General features: G+C 36.8%; 1 protein-coding gene across 7 annotated transcripts in view; it reads left to right on the forward strand.

The window, feature by feature from the left end:
- Window positions 1–24,399, forward strand: part of GRIA2 (glutamate ionotropic receptor AMPA type subunit 2) — a 124,124-nt gene that overhangs the window by 69,084 nt on the left and 30,641 nt on the right. For all 7 annotated transcript variants that reach the window (XM_032778556.2, XM_032778550.2, XM_032778553.2 and 4 more), the window contains exons 7-12: window positions 15,627–15,794; window positions 16,077–16,181; window positions 16,923–17,033; window positions 18,245–18,451; window positions 18,992–19,362; window positions 23,691–23,889. In XM_032778556.2, the coding sequence (XP_032634447.1) occupies window positions 15,627–15,794; window positions 16,077–16,181; window positions 16,923–17,033; window positions 18,245–18,451; window positions 18,992–19,362; window positions 23,691–23,889 (1,161 nt within the window). The remainder of the gene's footprint in view (window positions 1–15,626; window positions 15,795–16,076; window positions 16,182–16,922; window positions 17,034–18,244; window positions 18,452–18,991; window positions 19,363–23,690; window positions 23,890–24,399) is intronic.

Here is a 24,399-nt window from a genome sequence, read left to right on the forward strand (position 1 = left end):
CAAGGCTATCATTCTCTGTTACATTTTGGAGGTTGAGCTCAAAATTCTGTAGAAAGGATATCTTTCAGTATGAAATTCTGTATGGCTTTAGAGTCATTTCTGTAGAACGTTATTTAATTTTTGTAGCAGCTTATCCCTAGGATTTATCTCCATTAATCTGTGTAGGACTTTCTCATAAGGGTATGTTTAAAAATAACACACTTAAGGAGCTTAATGGAGTTTTAACAGCTCTTTTTATTCATCTGACACTGACCATTTCTGAAGACAAGATACTGGGCTATTAGTCTATGCTGCTATGAAAAATTCTGTTTTCTCCTACTTCCTATAAAATGCTATTTTCAATCATCTTACCATGAAGTATTGTTGAATTTCTTCCAGCAAAATGATTATAAGAAACTATTTTTAAGATCATCTCAATAACTTTCATCTTGGTTGACTAATAACCCAGAATCATTAATGATATTTTTAATCATACTTAATGGTGCTTTGATTACTAATTTTAATGAAAAAGGAATGTTGATTGGGGATATGGAATACCTTTGCTGTAAGTCACAGAAACTTAATGGCTTTTACATAACATTTTATATTCGTTTATGAGAGTTTTCTTTTTTCTTTTTTGTTTCGTGAGGGGAGGGACAGGCTGTGGAGAAGGGTAACTATTTATTTGCTTATGGTATGAGTGCAGTGGTGAAACAATAGGCAAGACTAAGCTAGTCTAATATATATTTTTCTGTCCACAGTGGCAACAGGTCATATCATTTATTATACTAATAATAGTAATATAGGATGCTAACAGACGAAATTAAAAACTAGTCCTTTCCTTCCCAGCAATTACAATTTTTTGCCTGTATAATAAAAAAGGTGACATTGTGACTTTTTTAAATTTTCAGTTTGCCACATAGTCACATTAAAAAACATACAACAACAAAAAACCCACAACCAAAAAAGAAAAATAGGCAGGAACACCTTTAAATTCACTGAGATATGTTATTGTTGTTTTGTCTTTTTAAATTTCCTTTTCACACCAGTTTGATATTTCCTGTACATGTGTATCAGTACCAAAATATTAATCTAATAATCCTTTCAGGATGAGCAATCAGTTTTCATTTACATATCAATCATGTTTATACTTTAACATTTACATCAGTCCTTTCAAATCCATTTTCAGCGCTGCTGGAGACTTTGGTTTTCTATTTATACATCTCATTTTCATCCTCTGTTTTATATTTTTTTTATCTTGTCTATTTTCACTGCTGCAATAATAGGCTGAAATGCTGTTGATGGCATCTTGTCAATAGTTTATATTTTTAAAATGCTGTTTGTAAGCTGTGATGTAGTGTTAAGAACATAAGAATGGCCATACTGGGTCAGACCTGAGGTCCATCCAACCCAGTATCCTGTCTACCAACAGTGGCCAATGCCAGGTGCCCCAGAGGGAGTGAACCTAACAGTTAATGATCTAGTGATCTCTCTCCTGCAATCCATCTCCATCCTCTGACAAACATTCCTTACCCTTCCTAGCTAATAGCCATTAATAAACTTAACCTCCATGAATTTATCTAGTTATTTTTTAAACCCTGCTATAGTCCTAGCCATCACAACCTCCTCAGGCAAGGAGTTCCACAGGTTGACTGTGTGCTGTGTGAAGAAGAACTTCCTTTTATTTGTTTTAAACCTGCTGCCCTGCCCATATTAATTTCATTTGGTGGCCCCTAGTTCTTTGTTATGGAACAAGAAATAAGCCTTCATTATTCCAACTTTCTCCACGCACTGATTGATTTTATATTCCTCTATCAATATCCCCCTTTTGTTCCTCACTTTTCCAAGCTGAAAAGTCTAAGCCTCTGAAGTCTTCCTCAAATGGGACTGTTCCCAAACCTTTGTCTGAACTTTTCTGAACTTTTCTGAATTTTCTAATGCAGTATATTATTTTGTGAGATGAGGAGAACAATCTGTACGCAATTCAGATTTGGGCAGTCCTGGATTTATTAAGGGCAATAGATTTCTCTATTTTATTATCTATCTCTTTTTACTTGCCTATCATCCTGTTTGCAATCTCTCTCTTGTGTGTACAGGTTACACACCATAGTTAATAGTTCCGCAATTTCACATTTGAGTTCTTTCAGAACTCTTGGGTGAATGCCGTCTGGTCCCGGTGATTTGTTACTGTTAAATTTATCAATTAATTCCAAAACTTCCTCTAGTGACACTTCAATCTCTGACAATTCCTCAGATTTGCCACCTAGAAAGTACGGCTCAGGTTTGGGAATCTCGCTAACTTCCTCAGCCGTGAAGACTGAAGCAAAGAATTAATTTAGTTTCTCTGCAATGACTTTATTGTCTTTAAGCGCTCCTTTTGTATCTCGATCGTCCAGGGGCCCCACTGGTTGTTTAGCAGGCTTCCTGCTTCTGATATTCTTAAAAAACATTTTGTTATTACCTTTTGAGTTTTTAGCTAGCTGTTCACCTTTTTGGCATTTCTTATTACATTTTTACACTTAATTTAGCAGTGTTCATGCTCCTTTCTGTTTACCTCACTAGGATTGACTTCCACTTTTTAAAAGATGCCTTTTTATCTTTCACTGCTGCTTTTACGTGCTTGTTAAGCCATGGTGGCTCTTCTTTACTTCTTTTACTGTGTTTTTTAATTTGGGGTATACATTTAAGTTCGGCCTGTCTTTGAAAAGTGTCCATACAGCTTGCAGGGATTTCACTCTAGTCACTGTACCTTTTAATTTCTGTTTAACTAACCTCCTCATTTTTGCATAGTTTCCCTTTCTGGAATTAAATGCCACAGTGTTGGGCTGTTGAGGTGTTCTTCCCATCACGGGAATGTTAAATGTTATTATATTATGGTCACTATTTCCAAAGCAGTCCTGTTATAGTTACCTCTTGGACCAGATCCTGCGCTCCACTCAGGTCTACATTGAGAATTGCCTCTCCCCACGTGGGTTCCTGTACCAGCTGCTCCAAGAAGCAATCTTTTAAAGTATCGAGAAATTTTGTCTCGGCATTTCATCCTGAGGTGACATGTACCCAGTCAATATGGGGATAATTGAAATCCCCCACTATTATTGAGTTATTTATTTTGATAGCCTCTCTAATCTCCCTTAGCATTTCATCGTCACTGTCACTGTCCTGGTCAGGTGATCGATAATAGATCCCTAATGTTATAGTCTTATTAGAGCATGGAATTATTATCCATAGAGATTCTATGGAACATGTGGCTTCATTTAAGATTTTTGCTTCATTCGATTCTACATTTTCTTTTGCATATAGTGCCATTCTCCCTCCCTCCCTCCCTCCCTCCCCCCGGCATGACCTGTTCTGTCCTTCCAATATATTTTGTGCCCCGGAATGATTGTGTCCCATTGATTGTCTCCACTCCACCAGGTTTCTGTGATGCCTATTATATTAATATCCTCCGTAACATGAGAGACCCATCTTATTATTTAGACGTCTACCATTTGTGTACAAGCACTTTAAAAACTTGTCACTGTTTATTTGTCTGCCATTTTCTGATGTGTCAGATTCTTGGACAGGAATTTGTGTTTCAGGAAGGAGATTTTATGCATCCATGCAATGATCCAAAAGAATATGTCCTCTATTGTTTACAGTAAATTAGGGTTGACCTTTGTTCTTTTTCTAGCTTTGCTACTGATGTTTCATCTTTCTATGACTCTGTTTCCTCATCTAGAAAATGCAAATAATGGCACATGCTTCTCTTTGTAAAGTGCTTTGAGATTAATTCATGAAAAGTGCTATACGTTATTATTTACACTATTTAGACTTTTTGGGGAGGTGGGAGGAAGCTCAATTCCTTGCAAGACCTCATAATTGTTGGAGTAGCCTCTGAGGCCTTAGAAACTCAGGGGTGTGATGCAGTGGTTTCTGAGACCTTATACACTCAGTAGCCTCTGACACCTTATCCCAGGGGTGGCCAATCTGTGGCTCCGGAGCCACATGCAGCTCATCAGAAGTTAATATGTGTCTCCTTGTATAGGCACTGACTCCGAGGCTGGAGCTACAGGCACCAACTTTCCAATGTGCTGGAGAGTGCTCACTGCTCAACCCCAAGCTCTGCCACAGGCCCTGCCCCCACTCCACCCCTTCCCTCCCCTGAGCCTGCCATGGCCTCGTTCCTCCCCCATCCCACCCAGAACCTCCTGCATGCCACAAACCAGCTGATTGGTAGGTGCGGGGAAGAAAGGGGGAGGTACTGATCGGCAGGGGCTGCCAGTGGGCGGGAGGTGCTTGGGGAGGTGGAGCTGTTGACATATTACTGTGGTTCTTTGGCAATGTACATTGGTAAATTCTGGTTCCTTCTTAGGCTCAGGTTGGCCACCCCTGCTTTATCCGATTGGTCACCAAGAACTCAGCTTGACTCCAAACTCACTGGGGTTTCTTTACTGGCATACAGTCAAACCACACTTGAGTTGATCAGGCTCAATTGTAGGGTGGGTACAGGGTATACCCCACATCCAGTGTACATAATCATGAATCATCTCATATATGGACTTATACTTAATACTGTTGGTTAGTATATCACATATTTTATGGTTGGTCTACTCATTTTTGTAGCCCATCCACATCTAGATCATGAGTTGTTCACACACTTCTCTATGTGCTAGACCACAGCTGCAAGCTATCACACCTTGCTTACTATCCTACTATCTCTTTTCTGCTAGCTACATCTTTTACATGTTTGCAAGGCTACAGTAAATTCATGGTTTGCTCATTGTTTCATGCCCTTGCTTAGAACAGACCTACGATAAGAGGAATTATGGGGAAAGGGAAAGGAGCCTCAAGGGAGAACACATTTTTTTTTATTAAATATAGGTATATTGTAGTTATATGGTAGAAAAGGGGATGCTGAGTACAGAGTTGCGTTAAAAACTGTAACATCCCATGCACTGCTTTATGTTAACACTTGACACATTGTTCTTGTTCAGTAAGAAGTGTATCAAGGGATAAAAAATATTGTTATAGTCCTATATCGTATAATAAATTTAGATAAAAGGTCATAGACATGAGACACTGTTTTAATAGCAAAGTTCAGATACTATTTCTTTTAACAGCACTGAGTAGATGCCTTGTAAACCTTTGTGTCTGCTTCAAGATTGAATTGACTCTAGATTGTGTATAAATGATTTACTGTATCAGCAGAAAAATAAATGCCTATCTCAGCAGCGAATGGAATTGTAACTTAGTTCTCTGAACAAACATCATTAAATCATCTCACCTGCTGAGTAAGATTGGATGCTTGAGATCCATATTCCATGATCGGGGAAGGCTTGGACAAAGCAGTAAATTGGACCCAGAGTAACAGGAAGTGGCATCACACACTTTTGAATAATTCCATCCACCTATCCATGTAAGTAAGCATAGGTGCTTCTATGAGAGGAAAATCAAGGACTTAGGAGTAGGAAAAGGACAAGAGTCTTTCTAGGCTTGTGGAGGTAAGTACTCAAATACCATGGTATTCATACATGTTAAAGCCAGAAGGCTTTTAAAATGGTGATCCTCTAATCTGCCATCCTGCATCACTCAGACCATAGATCCTCACTCATCAGTTTCTCCAGTAAGTCCATAACTGGTGACAGGTGTAAAACAAATTCCATCATTTGCATACAGGCTGAGGGTGAAAGGCATAGTCTATTGGGTGCAAAGAGATCTGAAGTTTTGGTGGATCCAAATCCCATTTAACTTTATGCATTCTAGGATCATCTCAACTCCTTGTTGTTGTTTTTTTAAACATGTTGTCATAAATAGATAGCTAAGGGTTAATGTTTCTTTTACCTGTAAAGGGTTAACAAAGGGAACCAAACACCTGACCAGAGGACCAATCAGGAAACCGGATTTTTTAAAAGTCGGGAGAATTTGGGGTCTTTTGTCTGTCTCTCAGCTATGGAAGGTTCTTCTATTTTCTCTTCTGTTTCAAATTGTAAGTACAGGTAGAAAAACAATATGAGGCTTTATGTTGTTTTGGTTTGTATTTACATGTGTGTAGCTTGCTAGAATGTTTCAAATTGGATATCTTTGTGACTCCAAACTCACTGGGGTATCTTTACTGGCATACAAGTCAAACCACACTTGAGTTGATCAGGCTCAAATGTAGGGTGGGTACAGGGTATACCCCACATCCAGTGTTACATATCATGAATCAACCGTTTGCTGGGTCATCATCCAAGACTACTATAACATGAAATATATGGCAGAATGCAACTAAAACAGATAAAGAGATTGCACTACAGTACTTGTATGAGGTGAATTGAAAAATACTATTTCTTTTGTTTATCATTTTTACAGTGCAAATATTTGTAATAAAAATAATATACACTTTGCAGTTACAACACAGAATACAATATATATGAAAATGTAGAAAACCATCCAAAATATTTAATAAATTTCAATTAGTATGCTATAGTTTAAGTATGATTAAAGCTGATTAATCACAATTGATCTTTTTAAGTTAATTGGGTGAGTTAACTGTGATTAATCAATAGCCCTAATTTCTGCACATTATTTGCTCTTCTGTACCAGCTTTTGCCTTTAAGAAGATGTCAGCATTTCAAAGCAGGGTACCTGTTATGTGTTTGGCACTCAGTTCTCCTGTCTTGCAGTATTCTGTGTACCCACAGCGTTATATAAACAAATAGTAATAACCATATTACAGCTGCTTTTGGTATCTCTGTAGCTTAAGGTCAGCTGTAATTCTATTACAAAAAACACTTTTAATGAAAATCAGTCTGGATCTGAATTTCTCCCCATAGAAATTAGCATTAATTAAGGCTAGATGAATCAGTTCAGATAAAATAAGCATTGACCTGAATCTCTGACCATCCCCAGAATTGACTTGAAATTTTTCAGTTAATATTATGTTTTGATTTTTATTCAGTTCTATTTTCTGCTTTTGTTTGGGACTGGGAATGGAAATATTGATGTTCTGCCAGAAAAATTGCTGCCCTGGGATTTACAAACCAGCAAGAACTCCTGTAAATATTGAATGTGTGTTCTCACAAGAGCTCCATCCCAATTTACAGATCAAAGAGGAATGGAATTCAGTCAACCTTTTGGGGCTTATGTGAACTACACCAAATTTCCCTGGCATTTGAGTTTTGCCCATTAGTAGCCAAGATGCATAGGTGTTTTGCACCATGATTTCCCCCAAATATTCCCATAGTTCCCTTGCATAAAGCCTTTTTACACTTTGGATGGAGACCCATATTCCATACAAAGTACAACTGTTGCCAAACACCCATGGGGACACAAACTCATTCATGCTAATACTGACACACCGTAAATGAGAAGGGGTGTGATCATGATCAAATCAAACTACCAGTTGGAATATGAACATAGAGCATTTGTGACACTGCTAGTGCAGTAGCTGACCAGCTCTATTGTTTATATTTCAAATAATTATTTACATCACCAAGCCCTACCATGACACTGTGCAGGGTATCACAGGGGAACTTGCGAGGGGTAGGAACTTTTACATATATTAGTGTATTTTTCCTGGCTTAAATTAATATAGGTCAGCAGGAACAATTAAACCAGAATCCAAATGAGCTTGAAAGAATCATATCAGAGCAGCAGAAAACAGACTAACCCCTCAAAATGCAATGTATAAATTGAAGTAACTAATAGGATCTTATTTTCATTCAGATTGCTTTCCAATGCTCTCTAAGGTTTATTGCAAGGGAGAATATAATTTCAGTCCATGTGCCTAGATGATAAAAAGAGGAGATGTCTTTTAAATCTGAGTAAGTCCTATTGAGTTAGTTTTTGTTTCAGGCCTATTGATCTTGACCATGTCTGTTTAACTTATATGTACATCTTTCAGTAACACCATCCTTTCCAAAATACCTCAAGAATCTGTTAATTAAGAGTGGGCTTTTCCAAGGGGCCTAAAGAGGTTAGTTACCAAGCTCCCATTGACTCCCCCATTGACTCCTAAGGGAACTAAGGACCCATTTTCCACAGAAAGAGAGTGTTGGGTGCCTAACTCCTTTAGGCTCCTTTGAAAATCTCAACCTGAAACATGTGAACCCTAATCTTACGATATATCTGTACAGGACAAAAAACACCCTGGAGAAATGAGTCTCAGAGCCTGGGTCATCTGCCTTAGGTTCGTGCTCCAGGGCTAAAAATGGCAGTGGAGATGTTCCTGCTCAGGTTTGAGCCCTGTTTCTGAGATGTTCCCCCAACACAAAGTCTGAGGGCTGTATCACAAGTCCCACTATCCCAAGTCAATTGACCTGGGCTCTGAGACTCACTGCTGCAGGATTTTTGGTTGGGTTTTTTTTTCTTTTGGTCTGGTGGGGTTTTTTTTTTTTATCATTATTTCGTTTTACTGCAGTGTAGTCATACTGGCAGAGTTTTTGTCTGTGTAACATTTTTGTATCTAGTGAATTTAAAACTTGTTTGAAACCTTACCCACATATGTATAGTGCCTTGAGATCCTTGGATAAAAAAGTGTCATAGAAGTGCGAAGTACTATAACAAAACCATTTTACAGCTTTTGCCAAATGAAATATAACATTGCACCAGTCAGTGTAAGATCTCCTGTTGAAATATAAATATCCAAACTCAGCAGAGGGATTTTATAGAACATAAACCCCAAGGCAAGGCTAAGCTGAAGCATTCATTTTCAAAGCAGGACTCCATTATACTGTCAAAATAGTCTATTGAAATTAATTTGTCTAGTTTAGCAAATAACTAGAAGTAAAACAATGGAAGGAAGATACAATAATCCAGTAAAAAAACAGCTAACCTAGTGCAATAAGCTGGAGGACCACATACCCAGGACAACCTACAGAGACACAAGAACACAGAATTCTATTGCTCACTGCATTTGTTTCCTTTTCATATATGCTTGTTTGTATTTCTGTGTGCTTCTTAAATTTACTGTGAAACGTTTAGAAGACTCATTAGATCCCAGCATGTTGGAAAAGATTGACCTGACCTACCTGTTCTCTATGCATATGTGTTTCTTTATCCCCTTTGAGCCATCTGATTAACATATATGTGGATTAAATGTGAGCACTAATAACAGAATAAAAGATTTGCTACCTAGTTACATCTTATAGAGGTTTAAAATTCAAACTGGAAAAAAGGCCCAAATATTTAATAGTAAGGGTAAATAACCATTGGAACAAACTACCAGGGAATTGATGGATTCTCCATCCCTTGAGGTCTTCAGATCAAGATTGGATGTCTTTAAATATGCACATTAGTCAAAAACAAATTATTGGACTCAGTACAAGAATAACTGGATGCTTCTATGGCCTCTGCTATACAAGCCATCAGATTATATGATCAAATGATCTCTTTTGGCTTTAAAACTATGAATCTATGAAGATTAAAACAGACAGCCCACCATGTATTCATGGGAATTTATGATGAGGTTTTGCCTTCCACTGTAGCTTTGAGTATTCGTCACTTCTAGAAAAAGAATACCAGACTTGATAGACTGATGGTTTTGTTTAGCCTAATGAGTCCCATGTTAACTATGGAGAAAAGACTGGACAGTATTTGGTCCTGCCATGAGGGCAGGGGACTGGACTCGATGACCTCTCGAGGTCCTTCCAATCCTAGAGTCTATGAAAAAGGAAAGGAAATGCTGCACCTTGAATTAGAAAACATCATTGGGCAATGTATATAAAGGAACACCATCAGCCTGAAATCTAGTGAATTTAAAGACAAAAAGAGCTTCAGATACATCACCTGTCCCTAAATACTGCTGCCAGCTTTGAGTAATCAACTATACAGGGGAAACTATGAAACACACTATACACTAAGTGCTGTCAAATTCACAAAGTACACATAATGGAAAAAATAAAGGAACATTATGTTTTTTTAATCTTTCATTTTCAGTAATCATAGGTGTGCCATATAATAATACTAGATAAAAATATCATGTCAAAGTATGATTATTGAGTGGATGTGTCCTTTTCAATTGTATATGCCTGACTAGGCTGGAAGTCCAAACATATCAATTAAACTAATTAGTCTATAATAGTGTGAGTATTTATTTATCTGTGCCTTCTGAGTGACCAGGCAAGCATTGGAGTTATGAAGGTTCACACAATGTTGGCTTCTACTTTGGAGACTGCACATTTATTTATATTCAACCTGGGAGCCTTGGATTACTTCATATTATCTTCACTTTATGATTCATCTGGGTTGACTATAATCAAAATGTTTATTAATATGTGGTCTGTCTAATATATGTACTTACACTTTTTAAAAATAGAGTGTAAGTTGGATTTAAATGGTGCAGAGACCATTTGCTGACTCTTTGTAAGAGATGACTTTCATTTGATAGATAGAAATATTTCTGTTCACTCTTCATGTGATGTACGTGTACGTCATATTTCATAGAAAAACATAACATACAGTCAATAGAGTTTCCTGCACGTTAGATCTCATTGGGATAATGCTTATTACATTTTGCTGTTCTCACAACTATTTTTAATTTTGCCATGAAAATTATGATGACGTAAAAAGTTGCCATTTTTGTCCAGTTCTAATTATTATGGACTTTTTATATAATAATAAGATTGTACATTTTGGTGTCTATTTAACATTTAACTTCCACTAAAATTCTCTATTTCATTATTACCCAAAGGAAATAATTCCATCATGCAGGCAGATTGAAAACATTTTGGCAGAACCCTACATAACTCTTTCTTGGGGCCATATCAAAAGAGATGTAGGTTAGAGAGAATTAAAAATAGTTGTGAAGGTCAATTTATGTCTTTAGTTAGGAAGAAACCTATGTACAGGACAATGCATATAGCCATTGTGCCCTGCAGCACATCAGAGAATGCTTTGTGAGTCTGTGTTATCCTCCTCATGTTTTTTTTAAGTAAAAAATATCCAAATGAGGTCACGGAAATGAAGATTTTTGAAGAAATCTACCACTGTACTCAAGAAAATAACCACTATTAGAGAAACAGGCCCTGATTCTGTGGTCAAACCAGTGTAAATCAGAAGTAATTGCAATGATGTCAGTGGAGTTATACTGGTGTATAAGGGTATATCTTCACTTACTGAGGCTCAACTCTGTGGTGATCAATTCACCGGGGCTCGATTTAGCAGGTCTAGTGAAGACTCGCCAAATCAACTGCAGATCACTCTCCTGTTGACTCCGGAACTCCACCGGAATGAGAAGCGTAAGGTAAGTTGACGGGAGAATTTCTCCTGTTGACCCAGCGCAGTGTAGACCCTGCAGTAAGTCAGCCTAAGCTACGTTGACTCCAGGTATGTTTGTTATTGACATCACTGGAGTTGCATAACTTAGGTCGACTTAACCTTGTAGTGTAGACCTGCCCTCATGCCTTGATCTTTCTCTCAGTGAAGCTGATTCCAAATAAAACTCCCAAACTCCTAAATGAGAGGAGGATGAAGCCTCCAATATAGAGGAAAATCAAGACACTACTTACACAATTTTTGTACTTATATATATTCCTTATCCTGTTGTATGTATGTATGTATGTAATCATCACATAAACACTTGTATTTCACTTATCATAGTCTAAATTTCAAATAAGTATATAACATTAGAAATAGTCTGAGAGTCAAGAAACCTAGGTGCTGTTCTTGACTCCACCATTAACTCGATATAGGAATGTCACTAGATCACCATCTCAATTTTCCATATGTAACGGGGAGGTAAGATGTTGTATATCACTTTGAGCCCCTCCACTTAAAGATGATGTATATGTGCAATGTTTTATACAAAGGAACTTTACACTTAGCTCGTGGATATCACTACATTTCTCCCCAATAATGACATAATTTCCCCTGAGTACTTGTTATACTTCTGCGGGGTAGAAGATTAAACATACAGCTAAGAGTAAGTAAAATGAATGGAATAAATAATTATAGGATAGTACAAAATGCTAATAAGCTTTTATTCCCCCTTTGCAGCCATTGATTGTAATGTTGTTAACCAAAATTCCTTACATTAAAAACTTTGCACATCACATTTCCTCTACTGTGAAAAACTGCACAGAAAGAGTATTGCCATGTTCAGGGGCTCCAAATAATGTGTCAGATACCTAAAAATCACGAGATTGGCTTGAAACCATTAAGTTGTTCTTTTTGTATTTCACTTTTGTTTTTGGAGCTTTTATGAGGATGCTCATTTCAGGTTCAAAATTCAACCTTAAATGCACATGCGAAAATGCAGGACTCCTTGCTGGCTGCTTGGAGAGAGAGATTCCCCTTAACATCTCTTAACTTCTGGAATGAAGAAACTATTCCTGAAATTACCTTTAAAAACGTTCAGTTTAGTTTATTAAATCAGCTTCCAGCTTGATTTATGGCTTGTGGAATGAAGACAGAAATGACTAGAATAACATATTATGTACTCATACTACACATCTCTGAGCCACTAAAGTCCAGGAATTATTCATCTCCTTAGGAGGGCAAGTTATGTTTGCACCAGTGTGCTCATTTGGAAGTTCCACCAACAGGAAGAAGCTTTAAATTGTATATGGGATCCCACAGGAGCCCAGATATATGAGACTGAACCAGTCCATCCCCAGGCTGTCATGACCATACTCCCTCGTTAGTTAGGCTTGGAAGGTTTTGGCATGGCGTTAAAGAACTGCAAGTTATTTCCATCTTCCAGAAGAATAGGAGCCTTCCTGCTTCAGAGCTACCCTTTGGGTAGAATCTAGAGTTGAATCTACTCCGATGACTTGAATACTTATTTATATTCATACACCATGACCTATGAAACCTTTAGGAAATCTGTGGGATTTGTCCATGCAATGGATGCAGATATGAATTTTCCTGTTCAGTTTAGATAACCCATTGTGAATGTTTAGCCCTGGATTAATAAAATATATGCATGTGATAGCAGACTTCTCCCCAAATCTCTCAAAAGATGTCTGTGCAAAACTTTTTTTTTTTGTCTTGGGCTAAAAACATGTGACATATTTATGCTGCCGCTTCCTAAACTGACCTATAAGGCTACCATCCTCTCCTCCTTCAAAACCCACCTTAACCCATAGGCACATTGTAATCAGCCAACTCATAATGTGTTGAGAGGCAGATGGGGAGAACTGGCACTTAGTTTATATATTTATAACTACCAGAAAAAAGTTTTGCAATAAATAGATACAGTTTTATATACATATATCTAGAAATAGAGTGACAATTGCATCCTTCTCCCTCCATTCTTTGGATAACAATGTCTTCTTGGACTATGAACTTTTCAGGACAGAAAATGGACAGATTTTCATATGTACAGTGTCTAGTATAATAGAACCCAAATCGGCTTGTGATCTCTAGCTGCTATCATGGTATAAAGATTAAGGAATAATAATAGCATAATGCTATGGAGTTGAGATTTAAACACTACCTATATTTTCTAGTCAATGAAGACTAAGATCCATCAGTAATGGACATGGTAACATGACTCCCTGAAGCACACCAAACATTATATCCCATGAAACTTTAGGCTGTCATAAAGTATTAATGGCATAGTGCAGCATTCACTGCATGCTAGAGAGACCTTGGTAATTAAATGAATTATACAGAAATAAAATTAAAAAAGGAAAAGGAAACCTCTGCTCAGTGACAGCAGTGGTAAAAAATAAAAATAAACTGTTAGAATGTATAATGAATGGGATAGAAAGTAAAATCAAAGTATTATAACAGATCTGAATTGATGATATGCATTCATCTTGAATACTGCATTCAGCTGTAGTAAATCCATTTCAGCTTACATAAACCTGCCTCTAGAGCACTCATTTATTTTCTAGTAAGGGGTTAAGTTATCTTATTGTTATGGCCCTACCAAATTCACATCCATGAAAATACATGTCACGGACCATGAAATCTGGTCTCCCCCCATGAAATCTGGTCTTTTGTGTGCTTTTACCCTATACCAGGGGTAGGCAACCCATGGCACGTGTGCCGAAGGTGGCATGCGAGCCGATTTTCAGTGGCACTCACACACCTGGGTTCTGGCCACTGGTCCGGGGGGCTCTGCATTTTAATTTAATTTTAAATGAAGCTTCTTATCAATTTAAAAAACCTTATTTACTTTACATACGACAATAGTTTAGTTATATATTATAGACATAGAAAGAGACCTTTTAAAAATGTTAAGATGTATTACTGGCATGCAAAACCTTAAATTAGAGTGAATAAATGAAGACTCGGCACACCACTTCTGAAAGGTTGCTGACCCCTGCCCTATACTATAAAGATTTCACAGGGGAGATCAGCATTTTTCACATGGGGTCCTGACCCAAAAGGGAATTACAGGGGCATCAAAAGGTTATTTTAGGGGGTCGCAGTATTGTCACCCTCACTTCTGTGCTGCTTTCAGAGCTGGGTGGCCAGAGAGTGGTTGATTTAAAATCTTATGCTCATGAAATTGACCAAAATGGACTGTGAATTTGGTAGGGCCCTACTTATTATTATTGCTATTTTTGTTGTTGTTTATTGCATGCTGTCAGCGTGCTCACTGCTGCACCTGATAGAGGGGGGAACGTTTCCCAGAGAGCTAACATTCTACGTAACAATACAATTTAGACCAGAGATTCCCAAACTATGATCCATGATCTACTGGTGGTCTGTGAACCAGCTGTCTGGCTAAACAGTGGTTCACATTTTATACCTGAGTTCCATTTAATTGTAGTTTACAAAGGGTTAATTAATATTAATAGGTGCTTTAATAAATGGTTAATCAGTTATTATAGATTCCAACAGGCCAACAGATCAATATAACCAGGGAATGTAGCTATAAAACCTTCTACTGATGTGCTTACAACTCTCCATAGCATACATTAGACAAGCTTATAACATATAGCAGTCATTTATTAACCTTATATAAACTAGTTATACATGGAATCTTATGAAGACTGTGATCAAAAGGGGGATCTCATTCTTATTTCCTGCTGCTAAATCACTCAAAAATCCTAAAACAAATATTTTTCAAACGTCACGTTTCTATGGAACACTTGCCATAGCTCCAAACCGGGGTGCTGCATAGTTGCTATTAGGAGAGAAGGTGAGAAAGTTTGTAAACCCCTAGTTTGGACTCATAGTGTACCAGCAACAAAGAATCCTGTGGCACCTTATAGACTAACAGCTATTTTGGAGCATGAGCTTTCATGGGTGAATACCCACTTCGTCGGATGCATGTACATTAGTATTCACCCACGAAAGCTCATGCTTCAAAACAGCTGTTAGTCTATAAGGTGCCACAGGATTCTTTGTACATGCATCCGACGAAGTGGGTATTCACCAACGAAAGCTCATGCTCCAAAACATCTGTTAGTCTATAAGGTGCCACAGGATTCTTTGCTGCTTTTACAGATCCAGATTAACACGGCTACCTCTCTGATACTTGACATTAGTGCACCAGTGACACTTTCTCCTGATGGAGTATATAAGCACTTTCTATTAAAATATATGGACTCCCGTGGGAAAATAGAGCCCCAAATGACAAGAAAATGGTCTAATCCCAAAGAATATTTTACCATCCTTTTTATTTTGAATGTATTTCTGTCTTGAATGGATTAATAATGATAGCCTTGGAAAATGTGTTGAAGCTTTAACTCCTTACCACTTTTTAATTCATTATATTTAATCCTTTTCAGTATACATCTGCTCTGACTTATGATGCTGTTCAAGTGATGACTGAAGCTTTCCGCAATTTGCGTAAACAGAGGATTGAGATCTCCAGACGAGGAAATGCTGGAGACTGTCTTGCAAATCCAGCAGTGCCCTGGGGTCATGGTGTGGAAATAGAAAGGGCATTAAAACAGGTAGTCTCTCTAGAACCAGTTCTGGAATTAATTTCTGTATGAAATACTCTGTGAATGTTCTGAAAGAATCTTTCTGCCTCCTAAACTGGACTTTGTTGGTAGAGATTTACGAGACCAGCATCAATTATATCTAATGCCCCAGGAAAACATCTTAGTAATTAAGGATATATAATTTTTAGGATAAACCTAAATATAGTCTTTTTGGGGTGTGGGGGTATCAATATGCAATTATGGAATAAACGAATTTAATGCTAGCATTATTTCCATTCTTACTTCCCATAGGTTCAGGTGGAAGGTCTAACAGGGAATATAAAATTTGACCAGAATGGAAAGAGAATAAATTATACAATAAACATCATGGAGCTCAAAAATACTGGTCCCCGGAAGGTAATTTTAATTCTAAATGCTCTTAAAAGTTGTACCCTGCTAAGTGATATGGAAAGGTAGGTGACCGAAAGGTATAGTCAACTAAAGGCCATGTTGCAATTAAATTTATTCATATGATTATATTTTAATGGTCTTGCAGAGCAAAGACAAAATGTGTCCTGTTTGTTTCTAATAAATATGAGCTTTTATTTCTGGTAAGTACCATGTGGAACTATAGCTTATTTTATTTTAAATAAATTGTGTAGATCTGTTTTTCTTTTCTTTTTTAGTTAAAGCAGATAAGTGGGAGCAGCTAATCCAAATAAACGTTGATGATGACTTTCTGAACTGCTGATGCAGAATACAACTTTTCAGAGAATAACTCTCATTAACGGGTTCTCTAAATGTGACTTTTTTTTTCTCCCCCTAACATCCCTAGCCATTCGGAGAAAAGCCAAATGCAGTAGCAGTGTACATTTCTTCCTAATTTGTATAACCTTTACAATGCTGCAGCATGATTTTTATACCAAAATCAGGTGATATGTGGCTGAAAATTTTAACCTCCATAGTAGTAAAATTAATATTAAAATTTGTTTACATGTGCCAAGTTCCTGTCAATTCCTGTCTAATGCTTGCAGGTTTATATAGGTGAAGCTGCAGCTACTATAACTTTCTGTGGCATATTTGGAGTGGGTATGGTATGCTTGAATGTAATAAGATGTTTACATATTATAGTTCCATACATCCTACAAACTTTTTCAGATTGGATATTGGAGTGAAGTGGACAAAATGGTTGTGAATCCCATTGACGGTCCTCTTGGGAATGAATCCACAGGACTGGAAAATAAGACTATTGTTGTCACCACTATTTTGGTAATTAATTTAACACATTTCTCGTGAGAAAGCAATCTATGTTTTAGTATTATAATGAAGTGTTGTGCTACATTATATTAGTTAACTGTTATGCCAATCCATACCTGTAAGACAGAAAATTCTGAAATGCTATTTTTATGGAATATGAATGATAGGACTGATACCATCCAATTGCTGTTAAAGAAAGGATGATCAGTACATGGGCTTCGTAAAAACCGAACAGTTATTTGATCGATAAATTATTCAAAGACAATCCATGCCAGCTACAAGGAACGAATAGCCTGATTTCGAAGAACTCTTTGTCTGAATGGCAAAATTGTATTATTTATTTTTAAAATCCACTCTCCATACTCATAAGCAAATGGAGTTCACCAAATCAGAAAATAAGAACATTTAGGAGTTTCAGAGTTTTATCTCTAGCCATTTTGAACTTCTGTGCCAAAATGGAGGAATGAACAAGAAACTTAATTTTCTCTGTCATCTTAAGAGAACATCATACACTGTTTGTATAGTAGCACTGTCATCTAATTTACACCAATGCTTAATCACAGATATGTCTTTGGTGAGCAGCTAGCTGTTCTGGCTGCAAGATTTTTTGGGGAAAATAAATTGGGGCAAGAAGGGGAATAATCTCCTTTTATTGTGAACCTATTATTTGTCACTAGTTTTGCTGGTGATGAGAATTTTGCTGCACAGCTATAGTTTATTGTCTGGACCCTCGAAGTATTTCTGTGCAGTAACTGAAAACATGTATTACCTAGAGATGTTGCAATATTGAGGGGCTGGGTGAGAGAGGTGGCTGCAGAATAGAGAAGAACCCACTCGGATTTTACAGTTTGAACAAACAAAAATCCACCATCCACACTCAAAACCCCAAACAAACAAGTAAAATAAACAATATATTGAGGCCTCTTCTCTCCACAGTGTATACATAACACTCACAGTCATTATTTAAACATCTCTGGGACTGGTTATACCTGTAAGTGTTGGCATTTTAATCTGACTGTGAAGCATATAATTTTAAATGTTATAGAAGACATATTGAACTAATAATCAGAGTGACAAATCTAATGACCCAGAACATTTGTGAATAAGATGGGTTGGATTTTCTTTTTTTTCCCTGTCTAAAATCAAATATATTTGTATAATAAGTGCACAGTTATCATAGTTATCTCTTCACTGGCTAGCTAAAATTCAGTCTTTCTGTGCAGGAGTCCCCATATGTCATGATGAAGAAAAATCATGAACTGCTTGAAGGAAATGAGCGATATGAGGGCTACTGTGTAGACTTAGCTGCAGAGATTGCTAAACATTGTGGATTCAAGTACAAGCTCACAATTGTTGGGGATGGCAAGTATGGAGCCCGGGATGCAGACACAAAAATCTGGAATGGGATGGTTGGAGAACTTGTTTATGGGGTAAGAAAACCTTAATAACACCTACTATGACCGATGGTAGTGATGTGTGTGGAGGTGTTCTCCCTGTCATGAAGGAAACTGATCTAACTCATATTTGCAATGGAGATAGTAGCTTGTTTTGGTATGAAAAATTTAAAGATTAAAACATGAAGTTTGATTTAAATATGAAAGTTAAATGAGGAGAAAGGGTCTGTATTTTATTTTATTTTTTCCTACAGATACAAGACAATATGATTTGCTAACATATTTAAATGCCATAAACTTTGAAAGAGTATGTCTAAAAACTGTAAATGCAATATAACATATATATGTAAGGAGAAGACTTGGAATAATCCAATCAGATGGTTGTATATATGTCAGTAAGAAGATTTTCAGCTATAAATTACTAATTAGTTTACCCTCAATAGGGCGTTATCAGTGAAATGACTATTATCCATGTCCCTGCTGTCCTATTCTTCATTGTGATATGCAATAGGAATGAAGCCATTCTTTGTTAACGATCACATCAGTTATTATTACCATGCTTTGTTTCCTTTACAGAAAGCCGACATTGCAATCGCTCCGTTAACTATAACATTGGTGAGAGAAGAGGTGATTGACTTCTCAAAGCCCTTTATGAGCCTCGGGATATCTATAATGATCAAGAAGCCACAGAAGTCTAAGCCAGGAGTGTTTTCATTTCTTGATCCCTTAGCATATGAGATCTGGATGTGCATTGTTTTTGCCTACATTGGGGTCAGTGTAGTTTTATTCCTGGTCAGCAGATTTAGCCCATACGAGTGGCACACTGAGGAGTTTGAAGATGGAAGAGAAACGCAAAGTAACGAATCAACTAATGAATTTGGGATATTTAATAGTCTCTGGTTTTCCCTGGGTGCCTTTATGCAGCAAGGATGCGATATTTCGCCAAGGTTGGTTACTTGCCCATTTCAGCTTTGTGCATTTTTGGTCTCAGATGGAGTTTCATGGTGCATATATATTCACTTTCAAAAGTAAACTGGTTACTGACTTCTTTCCCAAAGAGTTCAAAAGTCCTTGAAATGAAAAGAATTGCCATCGGTGCAGGCAAGTGAAATATTTGATCGATATCCTCCTAACATCGATCATAGATTTCCCCAGTGAACTTATATACACCATAAAGAGGCTGTAAAATGCATAAGGTTCCTGTCATTCCATGCCTTCTTGGAGGGGTACCGTGTTTTTGCTGCATATTCCCATTTTACAGTCACTGTGCATCTGGTTCACACCAACTGTAATGGGAAAAAAGGGTAACTCACCACTAATTAGCTACAGAAGCAGCACTTTCCCTCCAAAGACCACTTTACATACCATCCCACATACATATTAACCTATCATTTTTCCACAGAGAAATGAAATAAAAGTAATCCATTTCCTCTAAAGCCATGTGAAGTAGTTACAAACAACTGCTATTGTTTTGTATGGCTCAGTTTTACGTGAAGTAAATTGCTAGGATGAAAATGAGGATCTGATTCATTAAAAATACATATGCCTTTCTTGTGGGATTTTTCACATGGTTCATTTGGGAGGAAAGTAAGGACTTTACTTTCCCCACTTTTTTTCTTTTGCAGTTCATTAAATATTCTATTTCCTTTGTGCACAAGCGGTTGGGGCCTTGATTCAGCAAACTAGTTTGGCACATGCGTAATTACCTTGCTGAATGGGGACCCTACATTAACAATTGAAGTATGGCAGTTGAGTTTATGGGAATTAAATCAGAGGAGCTTTCTAACCATGCTCAGTGATTTCACCTTCTTCTCAACATTCTAATATAGGAGAGAGGAAGTGTCTGTGTCCTCTGAGTTTACTGTGTCTAATTACACAGTAATGTATGAATAATTACTTTTGAGCAAAAACAAAATGGAAGGTAGCAGGAAAACCTCTTGCTGATATGGCAGTTCCCATGTGCTGTAGCACATTTACTTTTTACTCAGGAAAGCCTATTCTTTATATTACATATAGGCTATTAAATATTTGTTGAATAAATACCTGCAGAAATACTATTTGTGACCATGCAATGAGTCCTCCATTGGACTTTCTATAAAGGAGCATTCCCCGTGGCCTGAGCTTGCTTGCTAAAGGAAAAAGGCAGCCTTTCACATTTCTATTATATGGAAATAAGGTAGCTACTTCTGATTCTGGAGGACAATACGCTTTTGGTGGCCGGATATAGCTGCTCTTCCCAGGAATATAATCACAGACCCTGCTCAGCAAAATGATATATGGCAATGAGGCTCATCATCTCAAATAACGAGGCAACTGAATAAATTTCAATATTTTTCTCTTATCAGGCACCATACTATGAATTTTTATGTGCATGTAAAGTAAATCAATAGTTGCAAAATTGTTTTTAATGAATCAAGCCCTTGGTAGCTTAACGTGAAAGGTTGATTTAATTTTTTTTCACTGCTGGGTAATAAAACATGAGAATTGCTATACATTGGTTTGTTAAAATGTAAATAATTTTGTCAAAAATAAGATTAGCATATTATCTTCACAAAAGGTATATAAAACTCAGATTATTTTGGAGATGTACTTGGAAGATACAGTGTCAGTACAGCATTTGAGATTCCCCAATTTTCTTTCTAGTCATAATTCATATTGAAAACATTCAATTTTACAATTATCTCTTTGTCTATCTACTTATATATTACTATAGAAATAATAAGGCTGAAAGCTCTTCTTTCAGTCTGTGTTCTTATACCAAGCCCATTGCTGTGGTTACAGAATAGCCAACAAATTAATTAAAGTAATGACAAAAAAAAATCTCTGTGCTGTTCTTCTTCCCTCAAACTGTAGGGAGGATGACTTAGGCTGTGTCTGCACTAGGATATTTTTGCTCACAGTTCACACCATTATTATCATCATTTCATTTCCACCGGTGGGAACATTGCGGGGAGCACTAATGCAGACAAATTGCCAATGTGTCCTGGAGTTGTTAATACCGTGACCTGCTCTGAGTAGATCAGATCACATAGGGCCTAAACACTGGCATCCCCCTGGAGCCTTGTCTACACTAATGCTCCTATAGGTAGAGCTGAAAGAGTGGTAGCAATGGTGGGTAATTTTAGCAAAACTTTCTTAGCACAGGAAAGACCAAAGTGAGCAGATTTTCAAAATGCACATGCACCTTTTTTAACTGCAAATTCCTACCTTAGTACATGCAAAGCATTGTGTGCAAATTGGGTAAATGTGTACACAATTGAGAACTGGGTGCAGAATTACCTTAGATGTAGCTGTTAATGCTCATTTGCTTGTATAAATGTGTGTTTTTGCTGGTGCACCATTTTGAAATTTTGGTTCAAAGTGTATGTTAAAAAGGAAATTGTTTATTTTACTAAGGATGGATATTATGGGAAAACTCTGAACATAAATGATAACTGAATAGCTTTTAGATGGAAAATACCAGGCAGCTAAAGAAACAGTTGTAATGATTTTGGGCTTGATTCTTCTTACAATGATTATGGGAGTTTTGCCTGCCTGAGGACTGAAAGATTACACTCGTATTTCAGTAAATTATTGCCGATTACATGTAGTGTGAATTTAACATAACTAGCATATCATTAGCACTAGTGTTTTTAAAGACACATACTTTACCTTGCAAATACATAGTACTTATCATGTAATCAACTGTTTAATTATTACCATGCAAACAAAGAGCACTAGGATGATGGCCATGCCCTCAAAATTGTTTTTTCAAAGCTGAGAAAAAAGGGGGTTTGCAGAGCATAGTAAAGTCTAGGAACAATAGGATGGAATTTCAGAATTTCTGATCCATGGTCCTTTTCAATAGCATATTCTGGGCCATATCCTGTCATTGATTTTTATGTAGGGCTTCCAGTAAGAGAGTCCTGCATGGATATAGACATTCAGAATATGTCTTTATTACCATTGAGGTTTTTTTACAATAATAATCACAGACATGATTTGGTTAGAATTGTTTCTCTTTATTTTTGTTCCCAGTTTAATAAATCAGCTTTATAGAAATTTGGTTTCTAAAATCTCAGAATTTTTTTCTGACTTGATACAGTTCTCATGCCTTAGTTTAGATTTGTATTTACACTATGGTAGGTTGGGTGATTGACGTAGTTTTTTTATACATTATATAGTGCAGATACATTAGCAAAATATCTGAGCTGCGGTTTCACTGGATTTATGGGCTTCCTATGCTCAAATATACTCAGATTTCTACCAAGTTATTAAGCACATCTCCAAAGGTTATTTATATCCTAGTATAATGTATTGCTAGGAAACAGTACAGTAATAAATTGGAAAGTTTAAAGTGTAGACTGAAGTTTGACTATGATGTCAGCATCAGCAATTTTATTATATTTTCTCAGTTTCGAAAATCACTGAATTAATCAAGTAGTGAACTCTAAATTGCTTGATCTATTTTTCTTGAGACCTCTTTTCTTTTCTTGAGCAGGAGATGCAAAACAAAGACCCATAAGAGCCCACCTGTTGCAGTTAAAGCATCAGATTACTATTTAAAACCTGTACTTTTTCTCACCCATTTTACTGTAGTGTCAGTTTGATTGTTTCATGTCTATTCGCCAGTTTGCTAAATGCTTGTATTTTCAAAAATAGTTATGTTTATTATTTAGTTTATGAGAATTGACTTGGCCAAAGCCTATTTCAAGTAGCGCTGCCCGTTTCTCAGCATAGAATAATTCCTTCTAATTACTGTATATCCACAGTAATATAAGTCATTGTTTTGTGGATATCAGTCTTTGTCTGAATGTCTCATGAAAATAAGCAATTTTCAGCCATTCAATTTTTAAAGTACATTTCTAGTTTATCTGAAACGCTGTTGCATTGGTGTTGTTTGATTCCCTTGTCTGTGTTTTCATGTGTCATACACAGGACCTTAAATGAGATAGCATGAAAAGTTTATTTGTTCTATGGCTCACTGTGATCTGAGCAGTTTCATTTCAGGATATTCACATCTCTGAAGATTGGGGCACTAATTCTCCATAAAGTAATCTCAAGTCTGGATTCCTGATTTCAGCAAAATCCACCAGATCTAGTGACGCTTACAGTCTCACCCAGCAGAACTTTACAGTGAATTAATTTCCTGCTTGATTAGCATGCAGAGCAGCAGTACAGGATAACCTGAAGTACTTCTCTGTATTATAATGCATCATTTACATAAAACTGATAACTTGTGTTCCTTTTAGGACATTCATTTCATTTTACAAATCCATTTCATACTTGTTATTAGATCCCTGTCTGGGCGCATTGTTGGAGGTGTGTGGTGGTTCTTTACCCTGATCATAATCTCATCCTACACGGCTAATTTAGCTGCCTTCCTGACGGTTGAGAGGATGGTGTCTCCTATTGAAAGCGCAGAGGATCTTTCTAAGCAAACAGAAATTGCTTATGGGACACTAGATTCTGGCTCCACAAAAGAGTTTTTTAGGGTAAGAATTTATTTTTTCCTAGCTTTCTGTTTTTATCTTAGTCATTCATTTATCTAATTTTTTTCCCCTAGGTTCTTTTAAAAGGTTTGTATGAAAATGTTATGCACATCTGTACTATATCACAAAAGTAGGGCATTCCTTGTTTATATGGGACTTCCGCCATTTCTTTACCTAAAAAAACTTAACAATCTTGTTTAAATTAAATTTAAAGTGAAACGTGACTAAAAGAAGATTTACCTATATAGTATTCCACAGCATGGAAATAAGCAAGACCTGAGAGTACAAAACAGCTTATTCCATTCATTTGAGTAGCGCAACATCAAAATATATTTGTTGTTATTTGTATTACAGTAGTACCTCAGAGGCCTCATCCAGGCTGAACCTTTAATTCCATACTATATTTTTGTTTCAGAACGTACGATACAATTTTTATTACTGTGTCAGCCCTGCAAAAGTCGGCCTCCCAACAACCTTAAAATCCCAGCTTGTAGGGTGGACACCCCAGAAAAT

The sequence above is a fragment of the Chelonoidis abingdonii genome, chromosome 5 (assembly GCF_003597395.2).
Source record: "Chelonoidis abingdonii isolate Lonesome George chromosome 5, CheloAbing_2.0, whole genome shotgun sequence".
Classification (NCBI taxonomy): Eukaryota; Metazoa; Chordata; order Testudines; family Testudinidae; genus Chelonoidis; species Chelonoidis abingdonii.